Raw genomic sequence first — 25,082 nt, forward strand, 5'->3', positions numbered from 1 at the left:
GTACATCACCAAAGAGCAGTGGTGGATATACATGAACGGACTTGACTGGATTTCACTCACCTCCAGCACACACAGTAGCTCCTCCACATATGCTCTCTCTGTCTCTAGCAGTTCATTCATTACATGGCTGAAAGGCACCAAAACAAAATATATTTGCCTGTGTGCTATTACAGTAAACTGTTACTCCCTAACTTAAAGATGAGACAGTACAGAAGTATTTGGATGTCAATTTATTGTACATAAAATATGTTTTCTATACCTTAAAAGTGATCACAGTACTACTATACAATAACTGCTTTCTTATCTATGGCTCATAGGATGACCTTTGACCCCTTACCGCCTCAGCACTGCCAGGTTTTCTTCTTCTTCTGACAGAGAAGCATGTCTGGTGCCACCGTTATGTAAGGGAGACTCCACCTGGACACACACACATGGATGTATATTAAAAACCACACACTGTACATTCATGTTTTATATCACTTTCCTTTGATGATACATCTTCAATTTTTGGGCGAATAATAACTTCTAAACTAAATCTAATCTTAAAGATGTTTTCAAACTATTTATCTGTGGTCATGCATTTACCTTTTTGCAGATGACATTATCTGCAGAGTTTCTCCTCTCTTTTCTCTGTTGATCTGAAGGACAGACAAAAAGGTGTTTTTATCCTTTGATCGCTCTGCTGCTCTCTGCCATAACATAAATGCATATTTCTAGGCTTACTAGGAGAGGACTGTGGAGACTTCACTTCAGGTCTTGGTGCTACTGGCTGGACTGGTCTGGTCTGTTTGGCGGCGAGTTTCTTCAGGCTGATGCGTCTCTTCTCGAACATCTCCTGGACAGAGCTTTGCTTCTGGAAAACTTTATCTATCTGGTCCTGATAGAGGACAGAGAACAGGGATCAATATTACAGTAGGAAGAATTATAAAGCATCACATATCAAAAAAATATATTACGCTGTCAGAAAAACATATATTAAAATCTGTTAAATCCACTTTCTACTGACCCTGAGCTGAGAATTGAGCACTGCCTCATACTGGCAGCAGATGGCGCTGCGGTCAGTGACGGTGTGCAGTGGTGCAGTGTCAAGATATCGCTCCAGTTCTTGCAGAGCTGCCTCAGCTCCATCCTGAGACTGACAGCGGTCTACTGGCTGGCTAGCCAACAGGAAGATACCCTCCTCACACCACCGTGATGCCTGGGAGGAAAAATATTAAGGAATAATTGATTTAACTTCAAATCCATTAGACTTCCTTGATTTAATGTTTACCTAAAAAAACTGTGGATGCTTGACCCACACTCTTACCTTGTCCAGAGCGTGGTGCAGCTCCATCGCCCGGAGCAGGAAGCTCTTCTTGCTCCTCAGAGTGGAGCTGATCTCCTCACACACTTCTCTCAGCTCACTGCACTTCGGTCTGATGGAGTCCTCAGCATAGTGCGAGTTTTCTATCAGCCTGTCACCTTCGTTGGCCAGGGATATGGCATAGTCTAGTACGTCCTGTTCAAAAACATTGAACATTTCTGTTCTCAATACTAGACTTTCAAACGAAGTCAGGACACATAAAGAATATTGGCTTGTCAGCAGCGGAAACATCAATCAATTGCTGACAGTAAAACAACTCCTCCCCCCTCCTCCTTGCTGTTCTCTCTTTCTCAGTCAGCATTCATTACTTAAAGCTTGATGGAATGGGACACTTACATTGTACAAAGCAGCCATCTTACAATATGAGTTTTATATGAGATGTATATCAGTGTTTTCAGATGTGGAGCTGATATTTTGTGGCAATTTTGTAATTTCCTCACCATAAATCCAGCATGTGAGTCTCTGAATGATCATTATAACATTCCAAAACCCTCCACAAGAAACCTAAACACTAATGTCTAAGTATTTAGGTCTAAATTGTATATAGAGTGAATTGGTGCAATCCACACGTGCACACACAGGTGCTGTCTCTACTTTCATTCATAACCCAGCGTGTGTGGAGGATGGAACAGGGCATGACATTGATTATATCATTAGCTATATGGCTTCAAGGTTGCATCAAAGGTGAAAAAGTGAGCATGTGTTTTCTGAACCACGTGAGCTGCAGGATGAATAAGGATTGTGTTTGTGTGTGTGTGTGTGTATGTCTTACACAGGCCCTCTCTTCATGCCCGCTGAGTTCTCTGAGAACATGCTCAGCATGAACAGGGCTTACGCTGACCTCAGAAAAGCCCGATAACCGCTCCAGAGTGACATCAAGCTGGGCACGCACCTACAAACACATGAATTGTTAATGCAATCAGGACATGTTTTCAAACTCATTTGTCCAAGAGCTACATTTCCCATGATTCAACTCACTTCACGGAAGTGCGTTTCAAAGTGGCGGAGCTGCAAACACTGTTCCAACTTGGTGCGGTGACGCTCCCAGAAATCATCGAATGCTGTCTCTGTTTCATCCAGCTGACCCAGGAGTCTGACAGAGAGGAGAGGAGAGGAGAGGAGAGGAGAGGAGAGGAGAGGAGAGGAGAGGAGAGGAGAGGAGAGGAGAGGAGAGGAGATTAAGTCATGCATTCAGGGACAACTTCTTTATCTAGCTATGTATCCATCCCTCACTTCCTCTACCTCTGTACAGTAGCTAAGTTTTCCAGTTCATCGTGGGTCATGCTGTATTCGGGGTCTGTCTGTAGAGGCTCGTTGATACACTCCAGCAGGCGTCCCCCCTGAGACAGCGCAACCTGCAGGTCCTCCTGGAAATTGAACACATGATTTTCAGTGTCTGGATATCTCATTTTTAAAAACGGTCTTAAAACTTTCCACCAAAGAGAGAAGAGAGGGAAACACAGAGGGACGTTGGTTGGCTGACACGAATAGACAAAAAAAAAGCATCTCTGACCTTCATTTTATCCTTCTTCAGACTGTGTGTGTGCAGCAGGTTTGTGGTAGCTTCGCCATCGTTGGGTAATTCTGTCTCTGCCAGCTCAGTGCCAAACGCCTGCAGGGTCTGGGCCGTGGTCTTCACCATGAGAGCGAACGCCTCGATGGCCTGTGGTGGACATCAAGTATAAATACACAGAGAGCCATAATGCAAAAATACATGCATAGCAGTATTCAACACTGAAGTCAAATCTTTTATGCCATGAAATACTGTCCCATGTGCAAAAAATGTGAGATTGTGTACTTCAAAAAATGCAGTTGTGTACATACAGTGCGGTGTGAAATCCAGCTGTCATGGCAGTATTCCTGTGTTCCTCCTAGCTCTGTGGTCAGTTGTCCTGGATCAATATAGGCGTGGAGCTCAGTCACCGAACTCAGCATCACCACCTGAAAAATAATAAAACAATACAAAATATTATAAGAATTATGAATATTAAATGATAAGAGCAATAAAAAAAACATTACAAAATACAAAATGGAAAGTGAATATCACTAAAACAGAATTAAGATCATTGTTCATCTGATTAAATGAAATGTTATAAAACTAGTTCGAGGAGGAGCTGCAATGAGCTAAATAATGCATTCAGTGAGTCACAAAAGCACATACATTATGTAGGCACAGATTCAACACAGACACATGCAAATACATGCAGAGTCCAAAGTCATACTGGCACCTTCATTTTGAACTCATCCTTGTTGTACTTGAACAGGAAGTCCGACAGTGTCCGCTGGAGCAACGTAGTGGGACGTAACACCAGAACCAAGTGCAAGTTCCCTGGAAATGAGCCCTGAGAGAGAAACAGAGGAGGTGAGTTGTCAAATTCAGTTTTGTGTTTTTTTTTGTTCCTCATATTTGTTTTTTAATGTTTGTTTTCATAATTATATATGTATGTCTGTCCATAGATTTTCTCAACAACTGTCCATCCAATCAACTTCATACTTGGCAGGTGTGTTACTAAAGCCTGTTTTGAATAGGCATGATTGAATGGGCACTACACTAGTTGTAAGCAAAACAGGGACCTACTCAAAATCTCCACATGGCATCTTTAATCTGGTGCTTTAGAAGGTGCATGCTCAACAAAAATGTTAAAACCTCACATTTGAGAGTTGTTTATAGCAAATATGCCTTTTAAATTACAGCAAAAATAAATCTTTCTATAATAAAGGAACTATGTTGTACTCGAGGCAAAGCAAATATGTTTTTTAAATACTTTTTTCCTTGTAAATAGGTGTGAGTTAAGGTCTATAATTCAGGAATGGAATTATCTGTCAACATTGAGTAAATGAAGAGAAAGTCTTGCTTTAATAGTGCAGCTTCTGAGTATGAAGCTGAACTGAGCCCACAAGTGTAAACACTGTCCCACTGCTGTGATAAAGAGACCAATCCATGATGATGTTTTCCTGGGATTTAATCTCCCCTAAAACTCTCACATTTCTTCACAGTTGTTCCCTTGTTACACCTCCCACCTGCAAAATTACTCCTGTGACTTGGGAAGTAACAAGTTTTTGTGGCTCTCCACCTCCATGTTAACAGGTTAAAAGCGTAGAATTGCCTTTACACAGACAATAGCCCATGAGGCCACTCAACCCGGAGGCTTTATTGGTTCGAGCTTCCTCTAAAACCCTGGGTGAATTGCCTTGCCCTGTTAGGCATCATAAATCGATGCAGGGTGACATGCACATACACACACAGGGGACCAGAGGCAAGCGCAGAGATGTGTGACAAGCCCATGAAATCTTTCGTTACCATACATAAAGGCTGGAAAAAAGGCTAGAGATATGATAGAAAACACTGGAAATGATGTTGTGGCATTGTGTTGTGTTGTGGGTTGATGAAATTTGAATAGTAGTAGTGTCTATTGTGCTATGTTAGGTTTGCTGCTAATGCACCAATTACCAAGATAATCATATTCTGTACCTACATTAACGATATGTATTTTATTAAGAGATTTTAACATTTTACCTACTAAGAAGGATGTTTTAATACATTTAGAGAATATACAATTGAAATTGGTCTATCACAATGGTGCCACCTGCTGACTACATCCATCATTGTCATCACAAAGCTGATATCAGAATCACAGAGAACATCCCATAAAAACATTCACAGCTGTTGCAATGATAAAAATCTGTAATGAAAGTAAAGATCCTGTACATGGCCATCATTTAGTCTACAAGGAGACCTGCACACACCGAGCCGCTCACACAAACACATACATCACGGTCATGAAATGCCTGCACGGCGTTGCCATGGAAACCAGTCTCCTCGGAAAATGCATGGAGAGAGACGGACAGAGAGAGAGTGCGGGAAGGGATGTAAGGGAGAGTGATGGTACAGAAAGAGAGAGAGAGAGTGTGTGAGACAAATTACAGGAAAGAGAATGAGAGCGACAGAGTCTTATAAAAGTGTCGATGGTGCCGCAGCTTCAATCTACTGTTCTTGTCATTTATTTTTGGCTCGCACACACACACACACACACACACACACACACACACACACACACACACACCTCAGCCTGCTGTGATCTTGATGAAAACGGCCAGGTTGGAGTACTCAACACTCTTTCTACATGGTTCCTTTCCAATTTACACCAATCCAAAGGCTAAATGTTTTACTCCTACTACATGCTTCCAAACCACACTTGCTGCTATAGTAACACCTGTAAATAACATACTTTAGGAAAGAGCAAAAAGAGCAGAATTGGTTTATTGTGGTGAGCAGATTGTATATCAACCATTAACACACCATGCAAACATATAAGCAATACATCTATAATCGGAGGCCATTAAATTCAATAAACCCTGAGAGGTCTTGGTTTAATTTGTAGCTCTGCATTAACATGACAATACACACAAGGCTCGGTGTGTCCCCTGACGGATGAACACAAGCATGCTAATGTGCAGACACCTCCGCGGATACACACTTATATGTTCAAGTGATGCACACACACACATACATGCACACTTCTGAAACATAAAAGCCACACATAAATAAATGATAAGGATTAGAATATGATTTCTGTACACCGGGGTGATTTATATTCTTTCAGGGAGGAAGCAGGGAGAAAATCCACTCCAGTCACGTCCCTTAATGATGTCCACATTGTTCTCCTGGGAGTTGGATCGCCAACATATTAAATCACCTCCCTCCACATGCTCAAGCCCGCCTCTGTCTACATCCCTGTGTCTGCTTTTGAACAAGGAAAAAGTCCCAATTATGACAAAAAGATTCAGTTTAAATCTTAACAGAGGCTGCTTTGCTGAAGCTATAGTGTGTTAAAAAATAAGGATTTGTTGTAACAAATTCACGCCTGTTGTTTGCACCAGCTGATGGAGCCGTCTGGGTCTTCACCCTGCAGCACTGTTCCTCTATGCTTGAATGACTGCATATTTATTACCCTGCAACAGAGATGAAGGGAAGGTATCCCATCATTATCTGACTGAAATGCTGTGGATTAACCCCTATTTAACCAAATTAAATTCTGTTGTTGTGGTGTGGATTTACAGTGAGACTGTGGAGGATGATTGAGTGAAAATTGATGTCTGTCAGTGGGTTTTGCTGGTAGGTGAGGAAAATAAATGAGGTTGGGAGCAAGAAAAGAAGGACGTCGACAATAGAAAGATGAATACTGCTGCTTGGACACATATGATTTATACTGCCGAGCAGGAATCTGTTGCTTTAATTCTTTGGTTACAGATTCAGACTGATAAAGATCAAAAATGACTGGAAAATCCCTTTATAGTAACTCTTTTTCTGATTAAGTGTGCGGAAAAAAGTATGTTATTTAATTAATTTCAACAGAAGAAAATCTAATTATTTTAAAACTGGCCGTTTATTTCATGATGACTATCAACAGGAGGTTAAAGTTCACATTTGTTTTTATGTACAGCTGTAGTAAACCAATGTACACAAGAATAAACACTCCTGGTCAGCGCCATCTGTGCATTGTCAGACAACCAACATGGCAGTGTGAGAGCATCTGTGTCTGCGCTTTACACTAATCTCTACATGACAATACTGCCCACTCCTCTCTTTTTTTTTTCCCTTCCCAGAGGGAAACCAGCAAATGGCATTGGGCGACCTTGAACGGCATTGATGAGAACGGTATCTCACGGGAAAACGGACGACCTTCATTCTCCAGTAAGACTCAGTGTCATTGGCTGGTGGACAAAGCAGGCGTGTCCAACAAGGATGTATACCGAAAGGGGGACTGAGGAGAACACACACACACACACACACACATTCACACACTCCTCCTCTCGCCACCTGCTCTTTATGCCTTCAGGTTAAGTTATAATTCTGCCTGCTGCCACCATGGACATGCTTTTATGTATTTTCTGCCATACATAAAAAGCATTGAAAGCTAACCACCATGTGTGTCTTTGTGAATGTAACCTAAATCTAAGGATCCTGTCTTTAAGAGGCTTCTTAAACTTGAATCTGTTGGTTTAGATGGTGGTATATGATCTTATGACTTGTTTGCATTTTGTATTTTACTCATTATTCCATCTTGCTCTCTTTTTTTTAATCTCATCAGTATGCAACATTTCTCTTTTTTCTTGATGGCACTTTAATAACCAGGATTTCCCCAAAACATACCAGGTCTAAAAGCACCACCAAAAAATGATCAGCCACTAACTGCTAGCAGGTTAGACCGACTGTAGGGGTAAATCTGCAGCAGCACCCAATAGCGCGCTATTCTTTAGTCTTTATATGGTATGATACCATTTCACTAAAATAAAAATGTGCATTACAGTGTTTTTTGTTCTTTGGAGGGAATGTAAGACTCCATTTGGCAGAGAAACAATAGAAACACAAAAGCTGAAGCCAGAGGTGAAGTGATGGATGAAAGAAGAAGAAAGGAGAAGTGATGAAAGGGAGAGGTAAAGGGTAGGAGGAGAGATCCTGCTGAGAAGCTTCTGCTACCATGCTGAAAAAGTCTAACTACCTCTCTGAATCACAGGGTTTCTACTGGGTATAATGAGGTGTGAGACTCACTTCATCTTAGCATGTGCACTTTATTATTACTTTGCTCTGTTTTATCATTTTAATGAAGACCACATTGCAACAAGAGGCTTTCTGACCAAGGAAAAAACAAAACATGTGTATCCTCAATGGAGAGTTGGAACAAGCAGACACAGACAAAATTTAAAGTGGAAAAGATGTGACTAATACTAGCAGACCTGGAATGGTCCATTATGACTGGTGGGGGGTGTATCTTGAGTTTGCAGATGTTTGTGTTTGTGCATGCCAGACTGACTTAGTGGAGTTCAGTATCTAAAGCAAAGAGCCTTGTAATGACCCATTGGCACAGTGGGGACAGTTTCTTAGAAAATCCACGGAGAAAACATTCGGCTTGATTATAATCAGTGTCCAATTACCATACATTAGCATACATTTGCATGCATTGAACACGCTAAACGGTGTAATACAGGATGAGCATCTTAACAGCAGATGTGCAGTGTGTGGTGAAGCTTTAGCTTCGTGTTGGCAGTGGTGGCTAATCATGATTCACAGATGCAATAAAGAGAGGACAATGCAAAACATCTAGAAACTGATAGGTGAGAAAGTCAAAAACAAATGAATCAAGTCATATAAAACCCAGTGAGACATCACGCAGTATCGTTTTAGAGAAATAAATACTTATTAAGACTTTTTCATCTTCTATTATCTCTGTATTAATAATATAAATTAGATTCCAACCAATATATCAGTCAGATATCCACCCACTCCTGCTCCTTTTCTGTTAAGAGTGAGTTTAGACTAAAATTATATCACAAAGGAAGCTGATAAGATAATGCTTGTTTATTGAAACCTCAGCTAGCCACATTTTTAAAGAGCTTTTTTCATGTTTAGGGCCTCTGAGGGCAGCCATAAGTAACTCATTCTTACATTTTCTGATGTAGATCCTCAACTCCTTCTCTGCTCTGCCTCCTTGTTGTCTTATTTTCTATTTATGATTCTCTCTCCTCTCCTCCTTTGGCTTTTTCTTTTTTTTTTTTACTTTCCCCTCTTTCCTTTTTTTTAAGCATTTCCCTGCTTTGCCTCCCTTTATATCCTTAATCCTTCCTTCTTACTCTTCTACTCCCTCTTCAACTGAACATTTTAGAGAGGAGTGAAAGATATATACTAGTCCAAGAAGTAGGCTAGTAGGCTAATGCACATACATACAAGGATGATGGAAAGAAGAAAAAACATTTCACAGAATGAAACAAACGGCTCACACAGTTAAGACTTTCTATTTTCTGCTCAAACAGGAGGGTATCTCATTGCACACACACATACACACACCATGTTCACACACTGTGAGACTCCACCACCCACTCCAGCATAATACGCTATTTTTAACTCCCCTCTTGCCTCGTTTCAATATGCAGAAAGAAATGCACAGTTGCCCAATTGCCAGTACATGGTCCTTTTATACACAGCTAATGAATAAAAACTAACTCAACTTAAACACATGAACAAGCTAGAAAAATACAGACAAATGACCAAAACATCCATTACACTAAACCAAATTATACGCACACACAGCTGACACCAACAACTGCACCTACAGATCCATGTTTAAACATTAGCATTAACACATGTAGTGTAATGCACACACACCAAAACAGCTATTAGTACAGCTGTAGTAATAGTCATCACAAGTACTTTATCAGCAAATGATGCATACAAACAGATCAGTACACACACCAAGGACTGTTTTCCTCTTCATACTCTCTCTCTCTCTCTCTCTCTCTCTCTCACACACACACGCGCGCAGGGTCTTACTGCGATGCGGAGCAGGGTAGCCCTGACAGCGGCCCATCGGTCCAGTCGTCTGTCGATGACCAGGATGAAACCCACTCCTGATGCTGCAACACTGCAGGGGGAAAAAAAAAACACTCTGTTATAGCGATGTGTGTGTATGTTTGCAAACCAGGTTTAAGCGACGGTCTGCAGAAAATCAAATTACTGTATGCGGCATCACATTATTCCAATAAAGGAACTTTATGGAGCATTCTGAAGTGTCTTCTCTGCATAGCAGTGGCTCCAGTTTCACCCGGAGGCTACTGAGTGAGCTGCAGAGCGTCCCCAGCAAGTCTTCATGTCACAGTTATGTCTTCCATCAGCTATGATGCTAATCACTGAGTAAGTGGTACATTTTTAAATAGATCTCATCTCTCTCCACAGGTACTAATAACTCATTACTGTGATACTCCTGCACTGCATATCACTTGTTCCTAGAGCAGTGTTACAGGCCCTGTGATGTCCATTTCTTTGGATTTGATTTGGATTAACAAACATTTAAAAACCCATTGTTTCCGCTGCAGCAGAGCAGAGCAGAGCCAAATATAAAAGCTTCAATTAACTGTCTTCAGGTTAGATGACATTAATAACACATACTAGCTTATGTAAAAATGATATGAACATTTGCAGGACTTCAGTAGTCTTTGTTGGCCTTTGTGTGTGGGAAATACTATTTTGGGATTAATAAGAAACGCTGGGAAAGGTTCAAACCTTGGTACCAGCTGCCTGTGTGTGTGTGTGTGTGTAGTCAACATTTGTCATCAGAGATGATTATGAGAGACCCTTGTGATTACCATGGCAACCTTGGCACTGCATTTACGTGTGTGTTTGTGTGCACGTATGTGTGTGTGTGTATGAAAATCTTGTCATTCATTCCACAGGCAGTGCCATATGTAGCAGCCTCATTACGCTAATGTGTGTGTGTGTGTGTGTGTGTGTGTGTGTGTGTGTGTGTGTGTGTGTGTGTGTGTGTGTGTGTGTGTGCGTGTGTGTGTGTGTGTGTAAATGCAGCATTTCCAGTAAAGGTCCTGCTGCATTCTGACATCTAATCACACAAGCAAAAAGCAAGAACACAATACACACACATACACACGCTGTGGGGCCAACATACGAATACTGCTGAGCTTGTCCATCTGGGAGTCATTATTTGCCAATTTTCAAATCATCATCACACACACATGCACACACATACTAATAACATAAACACACTATACTACCCAGTGAACGCTGCGGCAGCAAATCTTCAATCCATCTTTACGGGAACAAATAATCAAACCCCATGAATGAAGCCGGCTGAACTGGGAAAATCTTTGCTATTCCGGGTCAAAAAAGCAACAAATATCCTTCATATTCTGTTGTTATCATCCAGCAATAATCCAGTATTCCTTATTTTTCCCTTTATTCCGTGTTGTCAGTGTTCAATTCCTGCATCCACAATCATCTGTTTGAAGCCCACAGAAGGAGAGAGGTGACCGTTCACATCCTTAAAGAGCATCTCCCTCCTCCTTTTCCTTCTCCCTCTGCTCCTCCACCACCCGCTTCCTGCCATCAGCCAATTAAAACCAAGCCCAGCATCTTGCTGTTCCCCCACAGCCAATCAGAGCTCAGAGCACAGCCGATTGGCAGAAGGGTGCAAATAGCTGGTGAGGAGAAAGGGAGGGGAGTCATAGAGGGGGGGGATATGAAAGGTGATGAGCTGCAAGAAAAAAAACCCTGATACACTGGAAGGCCGCCATGACACACACACACACACACACACACACAAACACACACACATATATCTAGAGATACCCATATGCATACAGCTCCATCCTTTCTCCTCCTCTGATTAAGAGTGTGTGTGTGTGTTTGCATATGTGTGTGTGTGTGGGTCTGTGTGTGTGATGGGAATGCAGCGCTCAGCAGTAAAGGAAAGGTGAAAGAAAGGGAGGGGGCATGAGAGGGAGGAGGTATAGAGGAAGGGAGGGAGGAGAGAATAAAGGATGAGAAATACAGACAGAAAGGTTATGATTTAGCCAAAACTAATTACATTATGTTAAACCTCCTCAAGCCACATCTAAAATCTGTCTTTCAGGGTATGTTTTGCAAAAATTCATGTGAAAAATTCAATTAAATGTCACTTGCATTGACAACATCTGATTTTAAATGGAGTATTGCCTGTTTTTTCTTTCTGCAAACCACTATTTTACCCTTTATTTTTAATTCCCCAAATCTCCTTTTTCTCCACTATTTTACTCCATTCTCTCCTAATTCTATTTCTTTATGTCTTTTGTGGCTTCATCCTCGTAGCACCTTTAAGTATTGTGCTGACATCTGTTGGTTCTGAATGGTATTACAGCTCAAATTAATTTGGCCCGATTCCTTTCACAGTTGATTTGTTGTCAAACCAAATGTGACTGATGGAAAGACAGTGTGCGTGTGTGCGCATGTGTGTGTGCGTGTGTGTGTGAGACAGTAAGAGAGAGAGAAAGAGAGAGAGAAACTAACCTGGGGACACTCGTGAGGTAGCTCAGGACATTTTGGATCTCGTCCTCCTCCAGCTCGTTAAAAGTTGGGAATTCAGGGAAGAAGATGACAGGGCTGCCATTTATTCCGCGGCCCCCTGGGGACACAGAGGTGTAGGGGAAGGATCAGAGAAAGAACCAGGCATTGTCAAGCGGGTGTTGGGAGTTATAGAGATGACTACTGACTATACATTTTTCTCAAGAGGACATAAAGATAATTAAAAAAAGCCTAACAAAAGTACTAAATCAAAAGGGTTTTACCCACACACACACACACACACACGGCTTCCTCTTTCATTGGTGGCTCAAATTGCAAAGCTGATCATCACGGTGATGAATTATTCACATGCCGTCATTGGGCAGGCAGTATCGTCATGGTAACCCAACACTGAGTGCATGTGTTTCTGTGTGCATCAGTGTGCAAAAGTTTGTTTTATGTTGCACAAGTGTTTGTTTGTGCTTGTGTGTGTGTGTGTGTGTGTGTGTGTGTGTGTGTGTGTGTGTGTGTGTGTGTGTGTGTGTGTGTGTGTGTGTGTGTGTGTGTGTGTGTGTGTGTGTGTGTGTGTGTGTGTGTGTGTGTGTGTGTGTGTGTCCTATCTGGGTCAACCTGTCATCAGTAACTGACAGAAGTGAAACTTTTCCTGCAGAGCAGACAGAGCTGCTCTCTCTTTTCTTGTTAAAGTATTCTGTGCCTTCATGCAGGCTGAATCTGCTGCCAGCTTTATAGTTTAAAGATCTTATACACACAGAGTTTAAGTTTTGGCTTCATACTCTTCAAGTATTCCTCATTGCAAAATAATCTTTCAAGTACTGCCACTTTTATGTCTTTTAAGTATCAACCAAGTAGAAGTGATGCTATTTCTGGAATCTGGATGATAAATCAGTGCTGCATTTAATGTAAACCTCCCATCAGAGACACTCCTTTAATATCTGCTACAATTTTGGTTACTGATTTTTGTTACTTGACATGAAAGAATGACAAAAAGACAAAAAAAGGAGCTGTCAAACTGCTCACATATCTGCCATCCAACAGCGGTTAAGACACATAAGTAGATAAAAGCCAAATTCAAAGTAAAACAAAACCACCAAAATTAGCTAAAATTCCAAAGTGTTATGTTTGTTACACAATGTCAACAACCCCAGTTTTCTCTATCATTACCTATTATTATGTAAAATCCTCCTTAGATGGTTTGAATGTGTTATTTTCTATTACAACAACCGAATTTTTACTAAACTAATCTAATCTATGCTGCCTATTTGGAAATGCAGCAGAATGGAAACAAACTTGGATATACCTGAGGTCACTAGTTCATCGTGAATTTCGCCACTTTACTTAACAGTGTTACATTGTTTTGGTCAATTGAATTTGTTAAGCTGATTCAAAATGTTGGGTCAGCTTGCACTTATGTAAAAATGTCAACTGCAATTTATTTACAGTTGCATTTACAGGTAACGCAGAGGGAAGCCTAGACCTGAAATGTGTCCTTTGTTTGCTGCTGTGCATCATTATCAGTGAGTGCTGACGACTTTCTTTGTTATATTTGTGATTTTTTTGAGTCGGCATCCATTGCACTCTACTGAGTCCTTCTGTGCAATAACAACAGGAAGAGAAAGAAAAAGAGAAATGAGACCAACCTGGCAGGATGGCAAACTGTTTCTGGAGTTCAGAGCCAATTTCTGCTGCACACAGAGGGCCATCCTCCCTCTGCAGAATGTCATCTGGAAAGAAAAAGAGACATACAGATACACTCATTAGATACTAATGTCTCCACACACAAAAGCATAACAAGTTGGATGTTCTCAACTTTTTGCAATTAATGACAACTGACTGCACCTCTAAACTCAGGGCTGAGCAGTCACAACTGTGGTGAAAAACACAGTCAATGTGCTGTTTATTCTGTCGGCCGATGAGGTCTGGTGATTGTTATAAATGGTCAGATGGGATCAGATGACAAAAACGAAGAAGAAACGGTTACAATCAGGCTGTGCGGAGCCCCATAGCTCATTGACCACAATCTGATATAGAGCCAGTCTGACCCATTTTAGTCTTTATAGCCAACAGCTGACCTTTTTTTTATTACAGATACATGTAATCCAATCCTGTTTATATAATATAAGCTTGTTAGCTACCTATTGGTGTCCAGCTATCTAATGATTTCTGCCTTGGTAACCTTTTTCTAGCCTCAGTTAAACACTATTTAACATAAACTGAAACTGTATTCATTTCAGGACTAATCAGTTCCTGGGTCTTTTTTTAAAATATATGTACAGGCTTTTCAGCTGGAAACCAATCAAAGGAGTGCAGGAAACAGAAAAAAAAGAGTAAATGGAAAATTTTAAAAAAGAGGAGAGAAAGGGAGGAGAGGGGAGAAAGCGAGGCAGAGCCACTAACAGGGGATGAAGTAAACTGCATTTGGATTTCCTCCTCTGGCTGGTCAAGCTGGATTACAGTAATCTCATTTAGCCTTCAGAGACATGTAGTGACAGAGAATGATAGCGATAGAGGGAAAGGGAAAGCATCCCCCCCAAGCCCATTTAGTCGCCATGTGTGACCCGTGTACGCCAAACACAAAGAAGAGGACTCTTAATTGTGTGCAATCATGTCCGTATTTGTGAATAAAAACTGAGATTTTTTGAGTTGATTTCAGTGTGTGTGATGGAGCACTGCTGTGAAAAGTGTGTATAGACAAAGGCTGGCACTGAGGCTGGTGTGAGGGGAAGCAGGGAAAGGTTTCCAAGCAGTATGGTGGGATTTGCAGTGAGAGGCATTAATTATCATGTAAGTGCAAACCAAACAAACTGTTCACATTTTAGAGAGTGGGGGACGGGGGTCCTCTAGTTTTAGCAGAATCCTACCGTCAGATCACTGGATGAAAACACTCAAAAGAGACAGATACACATAGTAACTTGACATTGTTTGAGTGTCCGGTAGCGAGACCTGAGCACGATACACTGAAACCACACTAAAGCATTGCGGGTGGTCACATACAGTAAGTAGCACTCTCCATCGTAAATATAACAGCAATAGATCTGCAAGAAAACTACATTTTCTGATGTTTCTTGGTCATGTCTTCCATTAATCTTAAAAATATTTGTGCTCAAACAGAGTTAAATGTTTTTTTTCCTGGAGCAGCTCCATACGATGAAGAAACCCGACAGATTAACAGCTTAGATCCTCAGTAATACTATATACAGTGTGTCAGCATACCATTGGCTAGACAGTGACTCATACCACATAGTGTAGGTTGCACGTCTCATGTGTAGTGAGCATGAAAAGTGTTGGCAGCTGTTTACAAGATGTTTGGGATGCACTCTGCCTGTTTCAAAAGTTGCTTTACAATGTGGTGAACATGTAGTTGTGGTGAGGCGGGAATCTTTTACACTAAATGGGTACAGTACTGCCTGGCACATGCACACAGGGAGTAATAATGCCAGTAAGTCACTGGGCAAGGCTCCAGATATCAGGGGATTATGTGAAGATGAGAGGGCATTGACTCGGGAATCATCCAGCTACTGTACACATACACACATAAGAACGCTCTACACAGAATATCAAGACCAAAAGCAAGCATATAGCAGCAGGAATAGAGGAATTAGGTTGGAAAAAATAGGAGAAAGAAAGGAAGTAGGGAAGGAAAGCAAAAAGTGAGGGATATAAAGGGAAGAAACTGAGGTAGAAATGTAGGAAAAACTGTAGAAAAGAGTAACGGAAGGGTCTAAGGGTCTAACCAATGCTGATGTGGCACTAATGCACGTCCACTGTAATAGTCTGTAACAGACCACAGAGCTTCCAGCAAAGTCAACCAGCCTGTAATTTAAACAAAAAACTGCAACTGTGCTATAATTAGCTCCTACAGCACAAACCAGAAGGGAAGAAAAGGAAGAAAAAGTAAAGCAGTGGATCGATAAAGCTTAAAACAGCCAGTGAAGTTTAAACGTTTTAACAAACACTTCATGCACATGCTAAATTTACATTTGAGGGGCCGACTGTTTGTGAGCAAGTGTGTTGTCATATATCAGCGTGTGCATTTCAGTGTGTTGTAGGCTCGCTGGACCAGCTGTCAGTTCAGTGTGTCAGGCAGTAAGCTCTGGCTAAGATTCAGACTCTGGAGCACAGCCAAACATGCCTCTGACTCTACTGTATCTACGTATGTGTGCGTGTGTGTGTGTGTGTGTGTGTGTGTGTGTGTGTGTGTGTGTGTGTGTGTGTGTGTGTGTGTGTGTGTGTGTGTGTGTGTGTGTGTGTGTGTGTATGTGTGTGTGTGTGTGTGTTTGACCTTCACACTTAAACCCAACAGTCATGACCAAAAGCTGCTGTAACTTGGTACTGACAAACAAAATAGGCAATCATGCTTTAAAAATGAACAATTCTTAGCAAACTTGGGTCCCTAATAGATCATTTCAAGCTAAAAAATAAATAATAAAACATCTTCTAAACTAAATCTTGGACAGTGTTTAAGTCAGATTAGTTTTAATAATGCTTAAAATGAACTGCTTTAGAAGATAGAAACTACTACTACTTGAAACACTGCAGCATCTTCAAGGATGCAATGATTTCTAAGTTACCTGCATTTGTTTTCTGTTGTAAGCAATAGGGCTATCGACTGAAATAACCCAGTACTAGTATCAAAATTTCACCGGTCAAACGATACCTGCATTCAATCCTTTTTGTACCCAGATGTAGGAAAATACAACTATTTGTATGGTTTTGTTTGCAGCCAATCAGTGCAAGTGTTTTTTGAAGTTATGCATGACAAATTGTGTTGTGTTTCTCACTCCCAGAATGTCAGAAAAAACTTGAATGCTTGTCTCTTGCTACTATTGTAAATATTTGTGGAAAGAAGAAAGTTAACACACAAACTGCTTTTTACATTTCCAAAACATAGAAACTCACATGACATCTTGTGTGTCTCAACACAGAAGCCAAATGTGATTCAAATCACTGCGAGCTTCACTGCACAAACAGATTAGGAAAAAACAACAATTTCATCATAATCTTATAGCAAAGTTAGACACAAACTGCACAGTGCACACACCATGCAGACCTATAGGGGTTGAATGGTGCAGACGTATCAGACATTCAGGCGTCGCACTGCTTTTCACTGCTGCTGAAACTCAAACTCCCTGCTTTGTCCTCAGTGGAATGAATGAAATTAAACTATAGCGGCGAGGCTGCAAGTGAACCCCTTTACCCACCAAACAACACACACACACACACACACACACACACACACACACACACACACACACACACACACACACACACACACACACACACACACACACACACACACACACACACACACACACACACACACACACACACACACACACACACACACACACACACACACACTGGAAGTGGGGCAATGCTGCACAAATAGTGATTATGGGGGGCCTAGAAAGAATGCCCCTTCCCCACCCCCCCACCACCGCCCTCTTGTACCCTTCCCCCAAGCCCTGACACCCCTTACCCAGTTCATTCATTCTTTTTTTCAGGGGCTTAACTGAGGGCTATAATGATAGCCTACATAACATAAAAATCTTCCCATTAAAACTAAATATTGCAATGTTGAGCTCATTTTATTAAGTTAAGTTCAGTTCTAGAGGATTCTCTGGATCCCTATTCAACAGTTAAATTCACTTTATTATTCACAAGACAAAGATGTCCCCACTTATGTCCCAACATAACAGATATTTCATAACTTACATGCATATTTTGAGGATTTAAAGTACAGTATGAGAGGAATACCACAACGCATGGCAACTGAGCCCATTCGCACTCTTGACGGTCTCCAGCTGAACCCCCCATGTGTGTGTATGTGTGAGAAAGAATAAGCCCTGGATTTAGAGAGGTGAAAAGATAGTGAGGAGGAGGAGGAGGAGGAGGAGGAGGAGGAGGAGGCGGCGAATGAGGCAGTCGGAAAAAAAGAGAGCGTAGAGGTGCTCTTGTCTCAGTAGGATGAAATGGAGGACAGGGTTTCTTTACACATGCCTACATATTTAATGTGTTGGCCTGGTGCTAGCTCAAAGTGTGGATGTGTTCTTTCTCTGTGGTAGGAACACTTCACAGCTGTAGGATACACACCATCAGGCTTTTATATACACTTACAGTATATTTCCATTTCTTTCTTCCTAATTTTAATGCGGCAATCGTTTTAAAAGTTGGTTAATGATACATTTAGATAATTTACCAGGAATTAATAATTCATTGATTCTATTTCCTTTTCTAGTCACGCTGTAAATATCTGGTGGAAGTTAAATCAACATCCTGGTTAAACTTTGATCCACCATACTTGCCATATTTGTGCATACACAAAATTTCCTTTGGCTTGTTCACAACATGTCCGATCATATGACTTGTCATGATGCTGTCAGCATGTTCTCAGACGTCAGCAATGAACCTCATAACCATCCGATACTATAGCCAAAGTTCAGCAAAGACGAAACCGGTTGAAATAAACTAACTTTTTCAAAAAAAGTACATCCCCTTCCTCATCTTCTGATTCTTTTTAATCTGAGGCAGTCATCTCGCTCTCACACTAAGATCTCTCAAACAAAGAGCTATTGTTATCATCTACTTAATTTTCTATTAAGAGTACATGAACAAGTCTTCAAGCCTTTTTTTTTAAACACTGAAACTGGTCTAATTTTCTATAATCATTCCTGTAATTCCTGTTCATATTGGCTATTAAAAGATCCCTTCCTAATGTACTTTCAATGTAAGTGATGGGGACAAAATTCAGTCCTTCTTTACTACAAAAGTGTATTTAAAAGTTTATCTGAACCCTGTACAAATATCAGCACAGTCCTCACAGGTTGCTCATCTATTGCAGCATCTCAACCCTACAGAGTTACACTGTGCAGTGTGTTTGAGTGCGTATGTGTGTGTGGATTCAATTACCACTTAGACTTCTTTACATTGTAATTTGTAAAAACTCAATTTGTAAAATCAATGCTCGTGGAGGTGAAGAAGAGGCAACAGCCCACTTAAGTGTCATAAAGTTACAGTTCATTACGCATACTGAAAGCATGATGGAAACCCAGTTAACGTTGTCTATTACTGTCTCAGACAGACACACACACCTCCTCCTCTTCCTCTTCCTCCTCCTCCTCCTCCTCCTCCTTTGTACCGCAGTCGTGTTCTTACAGGTTCTCTCGCTAAACGCACATTGTCAGTTCAAAGACGGCAGCCAGCTGTGTGTTAATGGCTGCCAGGGCTGGTGGCTGGTTCAAAGTTCAAAGCTGCTGGAGAGCTTTTCTGATGTTCGCCACAACGCACACACACAAACACGTGTACACACACACAGGACCCCTCGCTGAGGACTAGGCAAACAAAAACAAGAATGACATAGTCGGACACAGAGGTGCACAGACACACAGAAATGACCTCAGCAGACAGAAACAGACATATAAACACAATGAAGCAGAGGAGATAAACAGCTCTCATCAGGATCCACAATTATCTTTTAAGCTGTAGTTTAGAGCACCGAAAGTGAAAATAGATCATAATTTTAATCATTTAAATCATATTGATTTTAGTATGGCTTTAAAAGTATTACATATTTTACCTGCCCATAGTCACAGCATCAAAAACAGGATCAATTTTTGGTGAATTCAACTTCATTCAAAATGTGCACATTTCACATATTCAACGTTATTAAATGAATTTAAACACATGTTTTGGATGCTAGAGGCAATAAGGTCAGGTGTTCCAGAGATAAAATGATAATTATTGACATGTATGTGAAGACTCATTTTATGAACTTGAATCATGCTTGTATAATATGTATCCTCTCAGTCCAAGTAGAGTATCCCAACCAGGCTGTGATGATATTAGTTTATTATAGATATTTGTCTTGACTAATGACATGTCATTAAAATGTCACATAGAGGCAATGTGTCACTACGACAGATGCCCAGTACTCAAGCTTCACTGAGACCTTCAGCTCTTCATCTGCTGCTCTGGTATGCACCAAATGGAAAGGACTGGCTTGGAATGTAGACTTGAAGGCACTAGGTCTAAGAAATGAGGTGTGTGTGTGTGTGTGTGTGTGTGTGTGTGTGTGTGTGTGTGTGTGTGTGTGTGTCTGTGTGTGTGTCTGTGTGTGTGTGTGTGTGTGTGTGTGTGTGTGTGTGTGTGTGTGTGTGTGTGTGTGTGTGTGTGTGTGTGTGCGGTAGAGGGTGCAGCAAGGGAGTTAAACGTTGCTGTGCTGGCATCAAATGCCACAACGTCTGTGCACGTTTGCATGTAGAGAAGCAAGGATTTTCCAGCCGTTCTGCAGCTGTGTGTGTGTCTGCGCACTTATGTGTGAGGGAATCCAAGCTTCTATTATCTGGCATTAGACTCAGGGTTTACCAGAGCTCCATCTGTCACTGCTGTGGAGCATCTAACACACACACACACACACACACACACACACACACACACACACACACACACACACACACACACACACACACACACACACACACACACACACACACACACACACACACACACACACACACACACACACACACACACACACACACACACACACACACACACACACACACAGGACAGGGGCTGGCAGGCACACACACACCATGCCAAACAACAACTGGGTCACAGGGCCAACAGTGGTCTGGTATTTGCGCGTGCGTGTGTGTGTGTGTGTGTGTGTGTGTGTGTGTGTGTGTGTGTGTGTGTGTGTGTGTGTGTGTGTGTGTGTGTGTGGTGCCCATCCCCAAACCCAAAGCTTGAATTAGTGTGGATCAGGAAAAACAGCAGCCAGACAAACATTAAAATATTACTTATGGTCACATGAATGTTTGGGTTACCTCTTTGTGTCGTGAAAGCTGCGGCTATCAGGGGGTAGTCAGCGGACACCCAGAGGTCACTGAGGAGAGCCCATGTTTATTTCACCTTAACTTACCCTACTTTTACTAGAAATGATCCCAGTTGGATGTCTGTCCCTTACAATAACAAGGAACCTAATGTGTCTTACATATGCTTTCACTTAAAATACCCTTTATCATTTGAAATTGCCAGCAGATTTGTGTGTCATGCAGCCTTTTTCAAAATCTCTCTATATATATATATATATTTTTTTTTTGGTTGATTTCTATTATTTTGATGCTGCAGTGTGGTTCCACCATGCACGTATATCTTGGTAAGACCAAGACTCTGATTTAAAAATGATCTCATTCAGCAACGGTTAGAAATACAGAACAACGGCTTCAGGCTTGACTTGGCACTCGGCCGTGATCCACTGAATAGATGGTGGCATCATCATCTCAGCAAACAACACACAACTGTCCCTCTCTCTGTCTGCAGTCTGCGCTGCCGTCACAACACACACGCACACACACACAAATATAGACACACACACACACAGAGGCTGGGTTTCCAGTGAGTTTCCATAATCTGGGATGAAAAAGAAAAGTCGGCCCTCATTATCAAAATAGTGTTGGCATTATAATATTTCAATGTACCACCCAGTGGCAATGCTGTTGTTGCAACACTGTGCAATATGTAAATTCAGCCATTATCAGGCAGCTCATGTTGAACCATCTTTATTCTTTCAGCACATCTTTCTTTTGTCATTTATCACACATGTTTTATGTGCAACAAGACTGTCAACATCAATTGAGCTTGATAATGTTTGCATTGTCTCTAAATAAAAATAAAGAGCTTAAAACTAATGCTAAATGTTGCTTTATCTTTAAAATGTGGCCACAGTTGACCATGTATACATGTGTATAACTCTATTTAAATTGCTTGAATCCACAGGCCAGCATCAATCAGATTTTCCTGGTAGTTGGTGTGATCTTTCTGCACCAAGAAGGTCAATGAGTTTGATGCGAGTCACCTTTCTCAATGTAAACGTTGCACCGAACCTCTGCCTGCTGCAAGTGCATGCCACAGACCTGTAATCTCACGGGAATTTGCATCAGGAAACACCTAAAAACACACCGTGAGCTGACGGGAGGTCTGCGGTGCGACTCGCTAAACTACAAAGCATGTACTTGCAATATTGTGGCTTTAAATCCAGGTCATCCTCCCCTCTTCCCTCTGCACTATTAAAGAGAGACAAAAACATGCGGTAAAAGCTCAGCTGGGAGTAAAACCAGCGGATATAACAGCAGTCCTTTTTTTAGCTGCCTCTGGCCATAGATACTAGTAATTACACTCCTCAGAACAAAGATGAACATGAAAACTAAGAAAGACCAAGCCAATGTGTTTTTACTTGCCCTAAAAGCAATATGCAGCTGAAGGAAAAAAACTGACACTACTCTTTTACACAGTGACATCATGGCCTGGAGACAAGACTTATTTCTTATAGCAGTCTTAAAGGTCAATGATAATGAGTTTTTTGGAGATAATAGATACAGTAGAAAGGAATTAATGCAATGTACATTATATTTCAAGCTCCATGCAGATTTAGAATAACGTGCATGTGGTTATTGACGTCTTTAAAGTGGATATACGCCACAGCATTTAGACAAAACCACCTCTATTCTGATACCCGCAGAGGAGGGGGGGGACACTGTAGCGCTTCAAAGAGGATTTCTCCAGGCACTCTGATCTGGGCTAGAACCGAAATTTGATCCGAATCAGTTGAAAGAGTCGCCTTGTGATTTTGTAACTGTGGTGAAGCCGAGTAGGTCATAATCAAAAGGTCAGTGATCCTCAACAGTAAGTGATCCCCCTCTCTTCAAAGCTTATCCATGTAGGCCAAGATGGAAAAACAAGGTCTGAATTGTTGTAAACTGCACCAGGTTACAGAATTCACCTTTTTTGGAGTTATTTTAGTTTCTTTGAAAATTATCTATTTCAATTTAAAAGGTGTTTTAGGTTCTTTTTTAACAGTTGCACAATGTATGATGTAGATCTGTTAATTGTTGACCATTATAAACAGTGCATGTTCGGTTTACATATAATGGGGGAATCTAAAAAACAATAGCCACCAAATGACGTCATCAGGGTTATCTCAGCCTGGGCTTGAATTTTGATTTTTCTTTGTTAATCCTACAAGTACACAACTAAATCACTACCTATTGATGACACTAACAGCCATCTCACTAATGGTGAATGCTGTTCGATTATAACAAGGTCAAATACAAGGTTTAATACAGTAGTTTAAGTTACAATTATTGAGGTAAATGTGACAGTATGTCATGAAATGGATTTGGGCTTGGATCCACCCTCCCTAGAGAGTTCCTGTAGTTAAACAGAACTGTGTATTAGCGTGATTAATATGTTGCTCCTCAGTATGTTTAATTTGTTGTACTTTGTTTCCATTATTCTATCCCCCCTGAGGGATCATTAAAGATTCATCCCATCCATTTAATCCAATTTAGCCCTGTATTGACTTTATTGATTATGTTCTCTTGCTTACAGTCCCATGTTAGGTTGATACAGTATCCCTCTGTAACAAACTATTTGCTGCTGCTGAGGCTTTGTGTGTGTGTGTGTGTGTGTGTGTGTGTGTGTGTGTGTGTGTGTGTGTGTGTGTGTGTGTGTGTGTGTGTGTGTGTGTGTGTGTGTGTGTGTGTGTGTGTGTGTGTGTGTGTGTGTGTGTGTGTGTGTGTGTGTGAATAGGCCTCTTGAGGACAAAATAAATTGCCTGAAAAGTACACGACAACAGCACTGCTGCTTTTAAATCCAATACAAACAGGTAATGTTCCAGCAAGATCAATGCTTCTTATTCTTCTAACACACACACACACACACGGATCCACATCCCACATTGTATTATGGGGGCTTAGCTGAGACTTGTCAGCTTCTAATCTTGATTAGGCAAAAAGCAACAAAGAAAGGTGTATAGGCTCATGAAATCACCTCAGTCTATCTGTCAGAAGAGCAAACACACTCACTGTCTTTGCACAGCAACACAAACCAATACACACTGTACACACACTTGAAAAAGCCCACACAGGGCCAAGACAAGCATGAGAAAATCTCCACGGATTATTATCAACGCCATGGTTCACAGTTTTTCTCTTATCAAACAAAGAAGTACCAAAACCCACTAAAATGATGGAGATGGACAGCCACACACACACACACTACTGAGGGGAAAAAAATGAGGGGGAGGAGATGTTGACATTCAAACTCTCAAAAGGGTTTTGTCCAAACGTTGCTCCCAACTGACACACTGTGTTAATGGGACGAATGTGATTAACATGCTGTCAGCGTGCTCTTCTGTGTACTGTACTGAAGACCGGACACACATCATGTTAACACACACGCGCACACACATCCATTTAACAACACACGGACAGTGCCTCAGGATGAAACACACTGTCCACTTGAGATTGCTTTATGTAACCGTCTGATGGATGGAAATGCCTTCAGGAGGAAAAGCATCTTTGGACATTGAGACAAAATCAATGTGGATAATGAAGTTCTGTCATGTCCATTCATTTAGTTTATTCATAAAGTGCTTTACACCCATTAATAAACTTCTATTAACATCCACGTGCTTTTTACAAGAGAGAACAGCAGTTTGTTTTTCCTCCTCTTTATCCAACATATTGTCATCACTGCTGGCCAGACTATAACATCCTCTTATTAAATGTAAAACTTTTTTTTTTTTTTACAGATTCCTTAAATTATATATTTTTGAGGTGAACTGGGATATTTTACAGTTGAAAAATAGATCCCTGACTTCATCTATTACAGTCCATTTGGTTGTTTTTGCCTTTCTTGCCCAGCAACTCCAGCAAGGCCCAGCTTAGACAGACATAGAGTCGTTTTTTGCACAAATATGTGAAAAGACGTCATACTTATACTCTTAGTTAGCTTATAACTTTGTGCAAGAATACTTCATCTCTAATATTTTTACCCAACGTTGTGACTGTGATTTTAGCAGATAACATT

General features: G+C 41.0%; 1 protein-coding gene across 3 annotated transcripts in view; it reads right to left on the reverse strand.

Moving 5' to 3' along the window:
- mcf2la (mcf.2 cell line derived transforming sequence-like a) overlaps window positions 1-25,082 on the reverse strand; it is a 44,091-nt gene that overhangs the window by 9,781 nt on the left and 9,228 nt on the right. For all 3 annotated transcript variants that reach the window (XM_062445547.1, XM_062445549.1, XM_062445548.1), the window contains exons 2-16: window positions 13,850-13,933; window positions 12,198-12,312; window positions 9,693-9,783; window positions 3,592-3,705; window positions 3,188-3,304; window positions 2,877-3,026; window positions 2,606-2,730; window positions 2,342-2,456; window positions 2,136-2,255; window positions 1,307-1,498; window positions 1,007-1,198; window positions 724-877; window positions 586-638; window positions 338-417; window positions 61-127 (exon numbers count right to left, since the gene is read on the reverse strand). In XM_062445547.1, coding sequence (XP_062301531.1) covers window positions 61-127; window positions 338-417; window positions 586-638; window positions 724-877; window positions 1,007-1,198; window positions 1,307-1,498; window positions 2,136-2,255; window positions 2,342-2,456; window positions 2,606-2,730; window positions 2,877-3,026; window positions 3,188-3,304; window positions 3,592-3,705; window positions 9,693-9,783; window positions 12,198-12,312; window positions 13,850-13,933 — 1,769 coding nt within the window. The remainder of the gene's footprint in view (window positions 1-60; window positions 128-337; window positions 418-585; window positions 639-723; window positions 878-1,006; window positions 1,199-1,306; window positions 1,499-2,135; window positions 2,256-2,341; window positions 2,457-2,605; window positions 2,731-2,876; window positions 3,027-3,187; window positions 3,305-3,591; window positions 3,706-9,692; window positions 9,784-12,197; window positions 12,313-13,849; window positions 13,934-25,082) is intronic.

This window comes from Scomber scombrus, chromosome 24 (assembly GCF_963691925.1).
Source record: "Scomber scombrus chromosome 24, fScoSco1.1, whole genome shotgun sequence".
NCBI lineage: Eukaryota > Metazoa > Chordata > Actinopteri > Scombriformes > Scombridae > Scomber > Scomber scombrus.